Here is a 14,835-nt window from a genome sequence, read left to right on the forward strand (position 1 = left end):
GGGTCATGGAAGACCAATATATGAAGAATACCTTTCGTGATATTCCCATTGAAAACGGCTCTAGATTGCCCAGTGTCTGGCATCTCTATGCAGTGATCTGGATGATTAAGATCATTAAAGAAACTACACACTTATAAAGTATAAAACAGTAGTCGTATTTCAGTACACGAATAAAACAGAATTCAAAGTTAAATAAACTGAGATGTACTTTTGAAAAAACAGGTACTACGTTCAATGCTGCAGTTCTATTGCGGTAAAAATAAAATTACTTTACAGATTTGAAAACACTACTATCTGAAGGGAAGATATCACGTCAGAGATAATCAGCAATACTTCTCTCTTATTATTTTAAACCTATCAATGACATAAGTGGATATTCCAAAGCCTTCCAGTCTGAAATTCCACATTTTTTAAACTGGCCCTACCTTATTCTCATGTTTTGAACACAGTGCTATTAGGCAGACAGACAGCTAAAAATACGAGAAACAGATGAAAATACCTTCTCTCTTGCTGCTGCTTGCTTTTCACGGAGATATTTTTCTCTGCATCGATCGCAAACCAAATACCAAGTGCTTCCTCCAATACCACCATCGCCACAATTACCAGCCCATCCTCCACAAAAGTGCCCGATGCTGTTATAACCTTGACCACCTGCATAACGGCCACAACCTGCGTCGGGGGAAAAAATGAAGTATTATTTATTACTGTAAAAGAGGGATGAAAAGATGAAGTATTATTTATTACTGTAAAAGAGGGATGGTGAAGGGGAAGGAAGATGCTTGCTTCTTCCTGGCCTGATTTTCTCTTTTTCTGTATCTCTGAGCTGACTAAAGAACAAAGTGCTTGTCCATGTATCCCACCAGTATCCAAAGAATATAAATGCACTGTAGTTTGCAAGTTTTTATTATGAACCTGTCCAAAGCATCAACAGCTTTGATTCAGACAGCTAAGTAATAGTAGAGTCAGTATTACACATTAGTCAACATTATAATTTAACAAACGTAAAAAAGCTATCCCTATCTAACAAAGCTTAAAGGAAAAGAAGTGCATTCCTTTGTTGGTTACTGTTTCTTGAAAAGAATAGAATAGAATCATTTGAGTTGGAACCGACCCTCAGGATCATCGAGTTCCACCATAACCTAACCTAACTCTAGCACTAAAATGGCAGTGATAATTGCTGTATAATAAAGGTCCTTAATTTTGCTCTAACTTCCCATCCAGTGCTAAAATGAGCGGATACAACATCAGCCTGAACTTCACTAACGAGGAAAATAAATACTTAAGTTTACAACCTAGAAAACGCATAAATCATTTTGTCTTTAACATGGCTACTTATTACTAGCTACATTGTAGCTAATCCCTTCTATTAGTGACCTCTTTTATAAAGAAACACAATCTATATATCTTTTGAATTCAGTTGACTAGCCAAAACAATGGCAAGCTATCACTGATATACCTCATTTTCCTAAAATTAAACAAACTCCTGAAAAAAGTTCAGGGACCCACACAGAGACACAAAATACCAGACTTGGTTTGTATTGGACAATACCAATTACCTGGAGAGTTGAATTGGATTTCTTTTCAAGATACATTTTAAACCAAAAAGTTATTGATACCCATTGCTGACACACCAGATAAATAAAAGTTTTCTATTATTCATAGTAGAATAGTAATAAGAAACTTCCGGCAACACAGAAACTCTAGTTAAACAATATAATATTTTAAATTTTACTTCAAATTTTCTCAACACAGCTTCAAGTCCTAAAGTGTAACAAATGGCATGTTTCTGAAGAGCTACTGTAAAGTCAGCTCATTACTTTGGCCTTGTTTCAAACAACTTTCTTCAGCATCTTCGAAAGCCTAGACCCATAACTACTCAAAATTATGTACACAGATATGTAAATAATCTGTAAGTATGTGCATTAGTAATTCAAGTTATATAGTGAAGTGTGTTAAAATGTTAGACAAAACTGCCTGATACATTTTCATAACTAATACCAAAACGCGTGTGTGCAATACATTTTACAGGCGTACGCAGGAATTCAAAACCATGCAATGTTACCTGGATGAGCTTGTCTCATGTGGTAAGTCACTGGATATGGGTGGGATTCTCCACACAACTCGCAGATGGTGTCTTTTTCAGGTCCTCCCACTGCAAGCTGGGCCATTTCGCCAAAGAGATTTCCCCTTGGTCTTGTCTCAACCTTTTCTTTTTTCTTTTTCTCCTTTTTGGTTTTCTTGTTATCTTTGTCACTTTCCTTCTTTTTCAACACTGCACAAGAACCAGGACTTGGAAAAATCATGTTTTGGGAAGCTGCTTTAATAGTTGCTAAGGAAATATCTTCCCAGAAAGCTACCAAGTGCTGCAGTGTTAATGGCAGAGGAGACTTGGATTTCATTGTGTGATGACTGGATGTTTCAAAGGAGGTAGTTTCAGTTTTGCCATCCTCACACTTTTCATGCAGAGGAGGTTCTTTTAACATCGAGAGGACTTTGTTTTTATTGATGCTACCCATTTTAGATATATCTGGTCCGTGAGGTGAGATGTTGAACATATTAAGAGCAGATGATATTTCCAATGAATGTCTATTTTTCAACTTGGTTTCTTTTTCCTCTGCAGGTTGTTGAGTAAGACTGCTTCGTATTGGCGCATGCTCTTTGGACAGTTCTGGATTAAACTTCAAAAAAGATGAACAAGCCATAGCATCATGAACTATTCCTTCATGCCAAAGAAACGCAGCGAACACAGCTCTAGCGCATTCTGCAACAGAAGGCGACATTGCTTGCTTGGCAGGCTCTACAGGCTTGGAGCCATCTCCTTTGAAAAGAAAGTTGGATTTTTCCTTTTTTGGTCTTATGTGCCTACCAGCGCATTTACGGCTCACTTTTGGAGATGCTCTCATGTCTTGCTCATCTTTCAGCGGTGCTTTTCCTATGCTGAAATGAACTTTATTAGAACCGTCGTCCAGACTTCTGAATTCTGTGTTGTCTTCACAGGTGGTATCTGTAATGCTGTTGGTCTTCAGAGTACTCGACGTACATACTTCAACTACCTCACTGTGAAGATTTTCTTGTACGACATGAGGGGATGGAGCTCTATTTTCAGTTTCTGTAACAGGTTTTCCCTCTTTTGCAATAATTTTTGGTTTGGGTGAAGTGGACCTCCCCCTCAGGGGTTCTGTTAAGGGTACTTTCTTTTTGCGAAGGGTGTCTGGATCTAACGTGTAAGAATCTGATTTGGAGCGCTCTCGAGGAGGATCAAGCTTTGTTTTTACAGGGGATGAAGCTTTCTGAGGTAGAGTTTTGTCATGGGGTGATGAGGATCGTGGAGAACTAGCACCAGATCTAACAGCTGTAAGTGTCTTTGTCTTCGGAGAAGACGACCGGGTTCCTGGCCCTGGAGATTCAGCTCTCAGACCAGTAGTTGTTCTTCCATCGGTTTTGAGCGTTTGCAAAGTGTTATGATTTGGAGACAAAGACCTGCTGTGAGAGTCTGACCGCAATTTTGCGGCATCTGATTTCAGCATAAGAGACTCACTGGCAGATAATCCTTCCGTACTCCTAGATTTCTTCTGGTCAGCAGCAACTCTGTTCATTCGCACATCAAGCTTAGGTGACCTGCTCTCAGCTCTGTGCTTTGATGACATGTCTGATTTTCCTGCTGGAGAAATCGGCCTAGCAGCTCCCGTGAAATTCATTCGGTCACCTGTTTAGTATATTTTATAATTAAATTACTATATTTTGACAACAATACCTTTAATAATACAAAGCAAAGATTAAAGACCTGAACACAAGATAAAAATCAAACACATGCTTCTGTTCACATCAAAATGAAAGGAAATATAAAGAGAATTTTTTCCCCCTAGAATGTTTCCAACACATTTCTTTTCCCAAAGATACATACAAACAAGTGTTAGGAAATATTTACAGAGAAAATGCTACTATGGAGGTATCAAAAGTCACAGTTCACTATTTCCACAAAACACTAGTAAAGGAAGCAAATGCCAGGAGTTAACTAAATTTACTACAGCTGCAACAGAAACCAGGGATTATTTATTATCTCTATGCATATCAGACTGCAACATGAGACTTGCAGAAAGATCAAATGTATTACCAGATTTCTTTAATTCTCAAAAGTCAGGAAACATAGGAAGTAAATGCAGCTACAAGACAAATTGGGTAAGAGGCTTACAAACATGCTTAAAATGATTCACATTGATAATCTGAGGTATCCACCTTTTTAAGATTACAAACTATCGATGTTCTGCTACCTCAGGACAACCTAGTAACAAACCCCACCTTTTTCAACCACCAAGATAAATCATCAACTTGTCTATGATGTTCTCTTATCTTCATGCATTAATTTATTGTTCCTGGGCACACTGACTTTGTACTTATATTAATCTACAGAACTATAGGTAGCTTAATATAAATACATACAAGTATATGCAAATAAGTAGCTCATTAAAGCAATCTGCTTCTAATAATTCTGTGAAGATACTCAGTTTTCTCTTGTAGAATTGCATTTTGAAAATTAGGACAAACAATGCTGAAATCACTGGCAAGCAATGGAGTAGCTGTGAATTAAACGTGTCTGTCCACAAAGCATTACACTGCGAAGACTTGAATGGATAGTTAAGTCCCTATGATTTGAATGGGTTTTCATTAGTTAAATATGAAGAAGTTTGTCTACTAAAGTTTGTAGAATTAGGTCGCAGCACTTTTAATTTGCTAGACACTAAAAGGTTATTTCCACTCATCTGGTGCCATTTCTGGGGAAACAACTATTTGTTAAAAAACAAATTTGCAATTAATGAAAGAATATTTGCAATTGTGGACCTTGACTACTAACAGGAACACAGTCCCTCTTTTATCTAGTACCTTCAGTATTTACCTAGAATGTGGGTGTTTATTTCCTTCTGCATTATGGCACCTGAACCAACTTCTTCCAGTTCTCAATCATGAAGCCTTATCCCTACGCTAGAAAACATAGGAGCATGGAGTGATCTCATTTTTTCCTATTGTTACTTCTCACAATACAAAACCAAATGCATTTTCTTGAGTGAAGTCTAGGAACCTAGATGTCACCTCAGGTTACAAAAGAATTCTTATTTTGCTACCTCCATATTTAAGTAGCTTACAATAAAACAAACAGCAACAGGAAGAAGTGAAGGATACCTATAATGGAATATTCAACAAGCTTGAAATTTAGGGTATTCTCCTGGCTTTTGAGGACATACGACATGGTAGGAGTTCATACTTCTCCAGGCAGAGAAAAAATATTTTGTCTATCTTCAGGAATAATGTACCAAATATAAATAGTAGAATATAATGAGAATAGCTCAACCACCATCATAATCATGATCATCATAATTGAGAGTCTAACCTGTCTTGATTATTTTTTCTTATGTGTTCTATAATTTTTTTTTAGGGGGGGAGGGGAGGCAGGGAGGCTGAAGAGGAGGGGAAGAAATAGCATGGCTCATCATGGTTTATAAAATGATTGTTTGTGCTAAAAGAAAAAGCCTCAAAAGTTTCTTAAATATCACTCTGAGCATTTTGCTCATGCCAGCTCAGTTATTCATCAGTTGTACTGATGAGCTATTTTGTCTACTTTGTGATATACAAATTCATAAATTTAAATTATCATTACTTTAAACAGACTTTCCCCAGACACACAAAAAAAATGAATGTTAAGGTCTGCCAGATGAGAAAATATTTCAGATAGATCCTTTTACAGAATTCCTCATAAAGGAAAAAGCAGTGAAAACACGACAATAGCCATCTTAGAGGACATAAAACACTGCAAGCCATTCAGCAACGTATCAAATTCAAAGTATATGCATGACTAGAGAATATCAAGCAGGAAAACATTCTAGAGCAAAACTGCTTATGGAAGGCATAGCTTAGCAGTAGCATCCAGCAATAAAAAGATCTTATGTTTTTTTAAAACAATGGTTTGGATTTGCACATATACAGGTAAATAATCCTAATTAGCATCCTAGACTATGAGCACACACAAAAAAATCCCCAGAATGAAAAACTGCCTAATCGTGTGGCAAACTGTTTAATCTGTAAACAAAAAAAAACCCCAAACCTCTCCATATATTTTTCTTCTTCAGTATTTCATTTGCCTACTGTTTGAAAATAGATGTTATTAGATTAACAGTCCCCTTTCTGTTCACAAAGCAGAAAGACCTACACCATGTATCATGAAATTGCTGCAACTCAGGGAGGCAACACTGCCTGGTTACATCGAATGAGCTCCGAACAAATACCAAACTCAAAACGTTTACTTTCAAAACATTATTTTATGAAACGAATGAAATGGAAGGGAATGGAAGGAGCAAGAAAGAAAAAAAATCAAATGCAAAAATCTGAATAACCTTGCTATGTTGGCATGCATACCCACCCTTCAGTTTGTGAGAGAGAGATGAAAGAGCAGAGGCAGGCCCAGCTACATCGCTAGTTTTGTAAATAGGCTCACGAGAAGCGAGGCAGCAGGATGGAGTTTCTACAGTGGAAAACATTGCACAGAAGCAGCACAGATTCAATGGAAAAAGCAGTCAGAATAAAAACAAGCATTTCAAATGATACGCATCTCCCCTGTCACACGTTCTGAATTCATCGTTTAGATTCCTACGCTAGTTTTGAATGAGAAACAGTTACTTCAAAATGCTTTCCCTGAACTAAATTTTAAAAGAATAAAAGATCTCCTGTGATTTCAGTCTTAGTTCCTAGGATCTAAAAATGTAATATGTGTAGACTAGCCAATGAGATTTATGGTTTATTATAAAAACCAGCAGTATCTAGTTTTAAGTTGACCTTTGGTTTGAAATGTGAACTTTTAATCCGTAAATTCAGAGATGAATTATTTAAAACTTCCTTCTAGATGACCAATTTTTACGTTCTTTTGAGAAAATTAGTGAACTTGCCAACACAAACATCTAGATGTCTCACTAACCACTGGAAAGAATGAAGAAAAATTACATTAAACCCATCAAAACTATCTGTTTTCAAATCTGAATGCACCTCAATAATGTAATATTTTGAAAAACTTCACATATATAACATGAACCGTAGTTTCTCAATACTACTAAGAGACAAGAGACACAACTAGCAGTTAAGAGTTTCTATGCAACAGTATAGATATGGAACCAAATCTGTATCAACCCTTAATTTTGCCTAAAAAAAAAAACAAAACCAAAACAAACCCAAACTAAACCAAAGTGAAATTCTGATGTAAACCAAGATAATTTCAGGGTCTAATGACACCAAATCTGTTGGAGAGGAAGCTCCAAATTAACCTTGGAGGGTGGTAACAACAGGACATTTTAATTTCAAGTCTATCATTTTACTTTCCTATAATGTTTTTCTTTTTTAAATTCTAATTCCAATTCTTATTCCTTCGTTTAGGAAAAAAAAGTTAAATCTTACTGTATTAATAATTTTGAAGAGAATTTGTATGTTAGAAGATACACTGTTTTAGAGAGACCTTTTTGTACAAATGGAATAAGACAAGTATATAAAAAATAAGTTATTTCAGTTCCTGCACTGCTTAACATATTGTTTTGTCTGGTACTGCATTTACTAACTTGTACACATAAATATACTAAACCCCTATCTTATGTGATGGGCTACAGTTCTATAGACTCTACAATGAGAAGGTGTTCATATGTTAAGAAGTAAGAATTTCATTCTTTAAAACAATAGAATATTTTTTATTTTCTCAATCCAGTATTAGCATAGATTTAAGAACAGTATTATCTACTTTGATGCCTACAAATGATTCAGAGAGATCCAATACTAACTGTGTAGCTTCTGAGTAACAGGATGTCACTCCACCAATTTGTAAAGGTAAAATGCAGAAACACACATTAGGAGCACCAAGTAGCAGTAGAAGCAATGCTAAAAATGTCAATTTGATACACTAGCAATCCACTCTACAAATACTTAAATGAAAATTTAACTAAATCCACTTTCATGAATGCACATTTACACTCATTCTATGTCTGAGAATACTTACATTTCATATTATTGTAATCTAGTTTATGTTGAACAATGTGCTACAACTCAATAATTTCAAGCAGACTGTAGGTCAAAGAGAACGAGTTTCCCACATAATCTCCTTGCTGCTTTCGCAAACAACATATGTCTATTCAGAATAACTGGTCAGCCACAAGGACCAGCTTTTTGGTCAGGATTCCTTCTTTTTGAATCATCCTTAAAGACTACAAAGACTTGAAATACAAGGCAGGCAAGGCCTGTCTCATGTCACATTTGAATGTGGCAGCATATCTCTAGCCACGCTCTTTTCTTCAACAGGGAAATAGCTCCAGCTTGAAAAGATAAATGACATAGAGACATAAAGGCCAGTTCCCTTCTTACGGCAGGATGAAGTCTTGTAACAGTCAGGCCTGTTTCCTCTGAGGAAATGCTGGTAAACCAATCCAGGAGGCATGATGTACCACCACGTGATCCATATTAGACTTTTTAACTGGTAAAATGCCTCTGTAGAATGGAAATAAGTTAAAGTTTCTTCTGAAATGCCATCGCTTTTCTGCATGACGATGAACGAAAGCACTGACCTGCTCTTGCCCTTTTGCCTAGCAATGGGTGCCTCTTCAAAAAGAATGCAATCCTCTTTCGCTTGCTGTTACTGATATGGAACCTACAACATGGCTGAACTTCTTCAAGCACTGCAATGTATATTTTTTCACATCCTGAAAATGCCAAATGTCATAGTGGAAGTCGCACCAGGTCTCTTTTTTTTTCCAACGGGTAAAAGAATGTACTGAAGTCAACAAATGTTTGAATATTAAATATTAAAAAGGGAGAAAAGTATTAGATACTGTTATAGCAGGGGAATGAGTGAGCGAATGAAAGAAAAAGCTGAAACACAGTATAATTAGAAAAATAATAGCAATGTTCTTTACCCAAAGTTAGGGTTTGGAGCACTGCCACTTAAGTTTATTAACAGAAAGAAGCATTCCTGTGCTAGAAGAAAAAATAAAAATGATTTTATAATTCTATAGTTTCTAACTACATTTTTTGAAGATGCGATAAGCCAAATTTATTTCTAAAATAAAGCTTGACACAATTTGTGCTCTTCCTCTGAACTTCACCATACTGGTCCCCCAGGAATGGTTTTGGATTGACCTGGACAAATGTATGCTTCATACATACCTTTGATTACAAAATCTGTAAAGCCTAGGGAATGCAACCATTTAACTTATTAGCTCAGTTCTTCAGGAATGATGCTTCAGCAACACACAGCACCTGAAGAAAACAGTTAAACCAATACTCTCTAGCTGCTTCACATGATATGGATATAGATCAGCCTGCTTGGTTAAGAATGTTCTTTCTCTCCCTTCACTTTCCTGAAACACTGCCAAGAAGAGTTATGTGCTCTGTATATGTGCTGGTCTTCTGTCCTTTCTCTGCATTTTAGGGAATGCGGATAGAAGCATGGCAGGCAAAGCCACTGGTTCTAAATGCTCTGTAACTAGCACTTAGAAACAAGCAAAACCAAAGTGGTAGAGCAATACTGAAGGGATGTATCAAGGAACCCCTGATACAAACAGTAAGGGCTGATTGTATATGGTGGTACCATATGCTGGATTGCAGCTTCACAGTATGGATTGGGAAGGAAGTAGCCTGTGAACATACTGAGCAGCAGCTCAGCACTGCAGCTTCTGCCTGGATTGACATGAGTCAGGAGCAACAGCTGTGCAGTTGTTCCATGAGCTGCTGGGGCTGCAGTGGAAGAGGGAAAATCTGACAAGAACGTGTTAAGAACCTGATGAAATTGAAGAAGGGCAAGTGGAGGGTCCTGCACTTCGGAAGGAACAACCCCAGGCACCAGTTCAGGTTAGTGGTGGACCTGCTGAAAAGCAGCTTTGCAGAGAAGGACTTGGGAGTTCTGGTTAACAACAGGTTGACCGTGAGTCAACAAAGTGCCCTTGTGGCCAAGAAGGCCAATGGGATCCTGGGGTGCATTAGGAAAACTGTGACCAGCAGGTGAAGGGAGGTTCTCCTCCCCTTCTACTCTGCCCTGGTGAGGCCACATCTGGAGTACTGAGTCCAGTTCTGGGCTCCCCAGTTTAAGAAAGACAAGGAATTACTGGAGATAGTCCAGTGGAGAGCTACAAAGATGATTAGGGATCTGGAGCATCTTTCTTATGAGGAGAGACAGAGAGCTGGGTGTGTTCAGCCTGGAGAAGAGAAGGCTGAGAGGAGATCTCATCAATGTTTATAAATATTTGAAGGGTGGGTGTCAGGAGGACGGGTCCAGACTCCATTCAGTGGTGCCAAACAACAGGATGAGGGGCAACAGGCACAGACTGAAGCACAGGAGGTTCCATCTGAATATGAGGAGAAAATTCTTTGAGGGTGCCAGGGCCCTGGAAAAGGCTGTCCAGAGAGGTTGTGGAGTCTCCTTCTCTGGAGACATTCAAAACCTGCCTGGACACATTCCTGTGTGATCTGCTCTGGGTGACCCTGCTTTAGCAGGTGGCATGCACTAGATGGTCTCCAGAGGTCCCTTCCACCTTCAAGCATTTTGTGATTCTATGACAGCAGAGGCTAATAAGCAGGGGGTCCCAAAACCTCTTCAGCTAATAAAGCCATTCTTCATTTGCAACAGCAACTTGAATGTGAGGAAACATGGCATAAAGGTCTAACATTGGTGACTGCAAGTTCTCATGTTTCCCTCCCCAAGTTTAGAGTCCAACAGCCAATTGTGAAATTTTGAGAACTGATGCTGGACAGCATGGCAACGTCCTGTCTCCCTGACTTGTCATGTCTAAGGAGTTTTATGACCCAGCACACACTGCAGTCCCAAGCAAATCAGTTACTGACAATCTTCAACTTCCCAGAAACAAGCACAGTCGGGCTGGAGTAATTACTGACTATTTTGTTGAAAAAAAATCGAGGAAGCAACACAGACAAACTAGTGCTCTTTCTGGGAAGGAAAAAAAAATCCTTACTAAGATTCCAAGTCAATATAGTTGTTCCTGAACTGCAGCTAGGTTATGCCATCTCTTCTAGCTTTTTTTGACTTTCAGCTGCGTAAAAGACTGACAAGGAATTAAAATACATGAGAAGAGCATCTTAATTTTGTCTGTCCCCATGAAAAAGTAAAAGAATCTCTCAGCTTTTTCCCCTTGTGTCAGGTGTGAAAATTAGCAAAAGAATTAAGTAGGGACAGAACAATCAGCCCTTCAGAGAGTTCTAGCAAATAACACAAAACTTAGTGACACAGCTCCCCCTTCTTTTGTATAATATCCCTTCTGTAACAAATTCCTTGACAAAGCACACAGGACTCTATGAGTTTACCTATTTATGATGTGAAAAGAATAACAGAGAAACTTCTCATTTTTTCAAGCATTATATCTGAGGAAGTGGTTGTCCAAAACTGTAGTATTTCCACAAAAATATAACCAGATGCTGGTTGAGATAAGCCCTTTCCCTCTTCCTTAAATGAATTTGGAAAGCAAACCAAAGCCAAGCACAGCACAGAAACCATTCCTCAGAAAGAACAGCCAGCAATGAAAACTCTTCTAAAGAAAAGCTACAACCTGTCACTGGCACAGAGTATGTTTTATAATCAGATCAACAATTTTCTTCCCATTATAAAAACTTAAATTAAGGAATTAATTCTAGAAGGCATTCAGCATGATCTTAACTTTCCTCAGAATCATTCTTCCAATAAAACTTCTCCACAGGAAGACAGATATCCGAGGAAGAACAGAAAATGTAAGTGGTAGACTAAACTATTCAGGCAGGCTTTCAGCCTATACTGGTATTTACTATATAACCTCCGTAGCCATGGAAATATAGGCTGGCACAACTTCTTTCAACTATTAGACTATTATTAGTCCCTTTAATATAGCAGTTGTTGACTGTAAAGATTCATTTGAATTTTTACAACTTACGGACAGAGCACATTATTTGAAACTAAAAGAAATACTGTCTAGGGCAAAAATCTAAGTGACTCGATATGGAGCCTTGGGACATGTTTAATGGACTTCTAGTTATGTGTTTGATAACAGGAGGGTATAAAGTGCTATGGAAATAATGAATCAAATTTGCACACTTAAAGAGTTTGTTGCAGTTCTATTACAGAACACATTAAAAACCAGAGTGGAATTCAACGCGAACAGAACTTTTCTGTCTAAATATTTTGTTTCATATATGCGCCCTGTTATTCTAACTAATCGAATATTGCAAATTAATCCATTACTTCCTAAAATGTAAAGCTTCAAGAAATATAGTAGTAACAGAATAATTGCTTAAAATAAAACGTTTAATCTAGAGAGTCTTATTTAAGTTTCAAATACCTCTGGTGATTTCCTTGACTATCGAATGAACAACTCTATGAATACAGTCTTACAGGCCTCCCTGACAATATTCTGAATTTGGATATACTTCTAATGGAGGATTAACAAAATTGCAGAAGACTAAGGAAGGTCAAATAGGAAATTTTTCCCCCTATAATTCTTGAATTTTGATAGTGAAAAATGTTAATATTTTTCTCTGTTATGCATAAATCTACATTATTTGCATAAAATCTTAAATGAGATAAACTGTTTGGAAGAAAGTCCTTATGTCAAATCACAGTTAGTGCAACACTATACCAGTTCTGATGGATGATTTTTGCCCTGTTGTTAGGGCAAATAACCATAGTGGTCATAATCTTCTATTATGCTAAGATCCCAAATCAGACACAAACTTGAAAAATTTTTCCAGTTTTGTCATTATTTTATTTGGCAGAATACCAGTGCCCCCTCTATCCAACAAAAAAGGCTTCCTTTTGAAATGGGGATCCTTATTAAAACACAAACCATGGATGTAGCTTACTGATGCAGTTTACGTACATCTGTTGTACAGCTAAATCCATTGAGCAAGACCTTGTTGGGCAGCCAATTAAAAATGTGGACAGCTGTTTCTTTTTCATACAAGACAGATGTCCATGCTAAAGGACAATCATCTCAGGTTTAAAATAAGACAAAAATGGTTATTTTTGATGTAAAGTTGAATAAGAAACTCTGAACAAGAGAAGAAAATTAAAATCATTGGGAAAGAATATACAGTTGACAAATTCTAAATGATGGTGCTCTGATGTGACTGGCAATCAGCAGCTTTATCTGAGTATGTTTTGGAATATTCTGCTTTCATGTGTGGGTTTAAGTCCAGCATAAGTACAGCAGATCACTATCAGAATATTTCTGATAGCTTTTATAAAAGTGAATTAGAGATTTTAAACTAGTTCTCACGTGAAGCACTTCACTGTCACTTCAATACGCTGAGTGGGACAGATCCAGGACTGCACAGAGAGACTGAACCAACTGACAGGGTCCCACATGAAGAAACTGAGGCACTTCTGAAGGACAGTTTATGGGAGACAGGAGAAGACAAGTATTCCTGTGACCTGTGCTATACCCGTTCTGTGTATTTACTGCAATATCTGCTATCCATCATGAATGTCAAGCTTTTATTTCTCATTAATCAAAAGCTAAACAGTTTCCTGTCCTCCCATCAGTAACCAGGTTAACTGCTATTGACCTCTAGGTGCAAACTTTCATGTCCACGCCAATCTTATGAGCATCCAACAGGAGACACCAAAGCCTCCCTTATGAGAAGCTCCAAGTTGGTCCAACTTTCCAGCTACATCCCTGAAGTTAGAAGCAATGACAAAAGTAGGAATTTAGGAGGCAAGAAAATTTAATAACTATAAATTTACTGCAGTCTGTTTTCGATGTTAAAAAACTACCAACGTTTTGTACCATATAAAATATTTACCTTAATTAAAAAATGCAGAGTTGCATACAATATTGGAAATGCACTTTCATGACTTACCTACACTAGAGAACACATACAGAAGCAAAATACTGTCAGTATTGAAATTAAAAGTTGAACAAGCATATTTCTTTAGGAGCGTTACCTCACATGCTTCTGAATCATGAAAAACTTAATGAAACAAAACCAGAGAGGTGCACGGAGGGATGATTAGTAGCTGGTAAAGCAACTGAGAACGGCAATGTCGAAGCTGCAGAAATGGACTGATGAGGCAGGTAAGGCTGACAAACTTACTCTGAAGCTGTGGCTGAGGCTGCTGGAAGGAAAGGGGCTGTCCGAACACAAATGGACTGTGGACTAGGGAAGAGGGAGGTTTTGCAGCTTGATCAAAGATGGAAGGAGCTGGGAGGTTTGGCCGTGACTGAATGGAATTCAGTATGGCACTCAGTTGGTCACCTGTAGTGGGCAAAACAGTCAAAACTACAACCTGTTACTTGTCATTGTCCAGAAAGGCAGAGTAAAATGGTGCTCGATTCAAGTTTAAATGATGATAACAGAGAACGCTCATAAATCTTATTTAGCCACAAACAACTCTGGTTGTGGCTAAAGGTAAAAATCTCACCCCATGCATGGCAATAATATTACTGAAAAGTACAAGCATGGTTTTTAAGGACCATGGATAATTTACTGCAATTATTTAAAACATTTCAAAATAGAGATTTATATTTGCCTTGCTAAAAAATGAAGAGCAGCCATAGGAAAAAAACACAGAAATCCCTAGCATTTACAATAATACAAACATGCAACAGAACATGCAGAAAAAGATTAGAAAAAATGATGAGAAGGGAGAGATAACATGGAATTAGGCTTTGGCAAGTATATTTCTGTGCCAAGGCTTTGATAAATATTTGCTTGGTTTTGCAAATATCTTTAAAAGCATTCTGCCATGCTGTTTTTCAAGATCAGATTGAAGATAATTTTTTAAAAGTAAGTACCACTTAGGAACTGGAATTGGTTTTCTGAAGAACTACATAT

The 14,835-nt window shown here is 37.5% G+C and overlaps 1 protein-coding gene across 32 annotated transcripts in view; it reads right to left on the reverse strand.

The window, feature by feature from the left end:
• The window catches only part of MYCBP2 (MYC binding protein 2), a 198,400-nt gene that overhangs the window by 35,435 nt on the left and 148,130 nt on the right, over nt 1-14,835 (reverse strand). For 16 of the 32 annotated variants that reach the window (XM_065056127.1, XM_065056062.1, XM_065056070.1 and 13 more), the window contains 4 exons: nt 14,095-14,280; nt 6,413-6,514; nt 2,063-3,706; nt 500-669 (listed from right to left, as the gene is read on the reverse strand). In XM_065056127.1, coding sequence (XP_064912199.1) covers nt 500-669; nt 2,063-3,706; nt 6,413-6,514; nt 14,095-14,280 — 2,102 coding nt within the window. The remainder of the gene's footprint in view (nt 1-499; nt 670-2,062; nt 3,707-6,412; nt 6,515-14,094; nt 14,281-14,835) is intronic. The other 16 variants (XM_065056306.1, XM_065056147.1, XM_065056136.1 and 13 more) reach the window with 5 other exon arrangements.

The sequence above is a fragment of the Columba livia genome, chromosome 1 (genome assembly GCF_036013475.1).
Source record: "Columba livia isolate bColLiv1 breed racing homer chromosome 1, bColLiv1.pat.W.v2, whole genome shotgun sequence".
In the NCBI taxonomy this organism is placed as follows: domain Eukaryota; kingdom Metazoa; phylum Chordata; class Aves; order Columbiformes; family Columbidae; genus Columba; species Columba livia.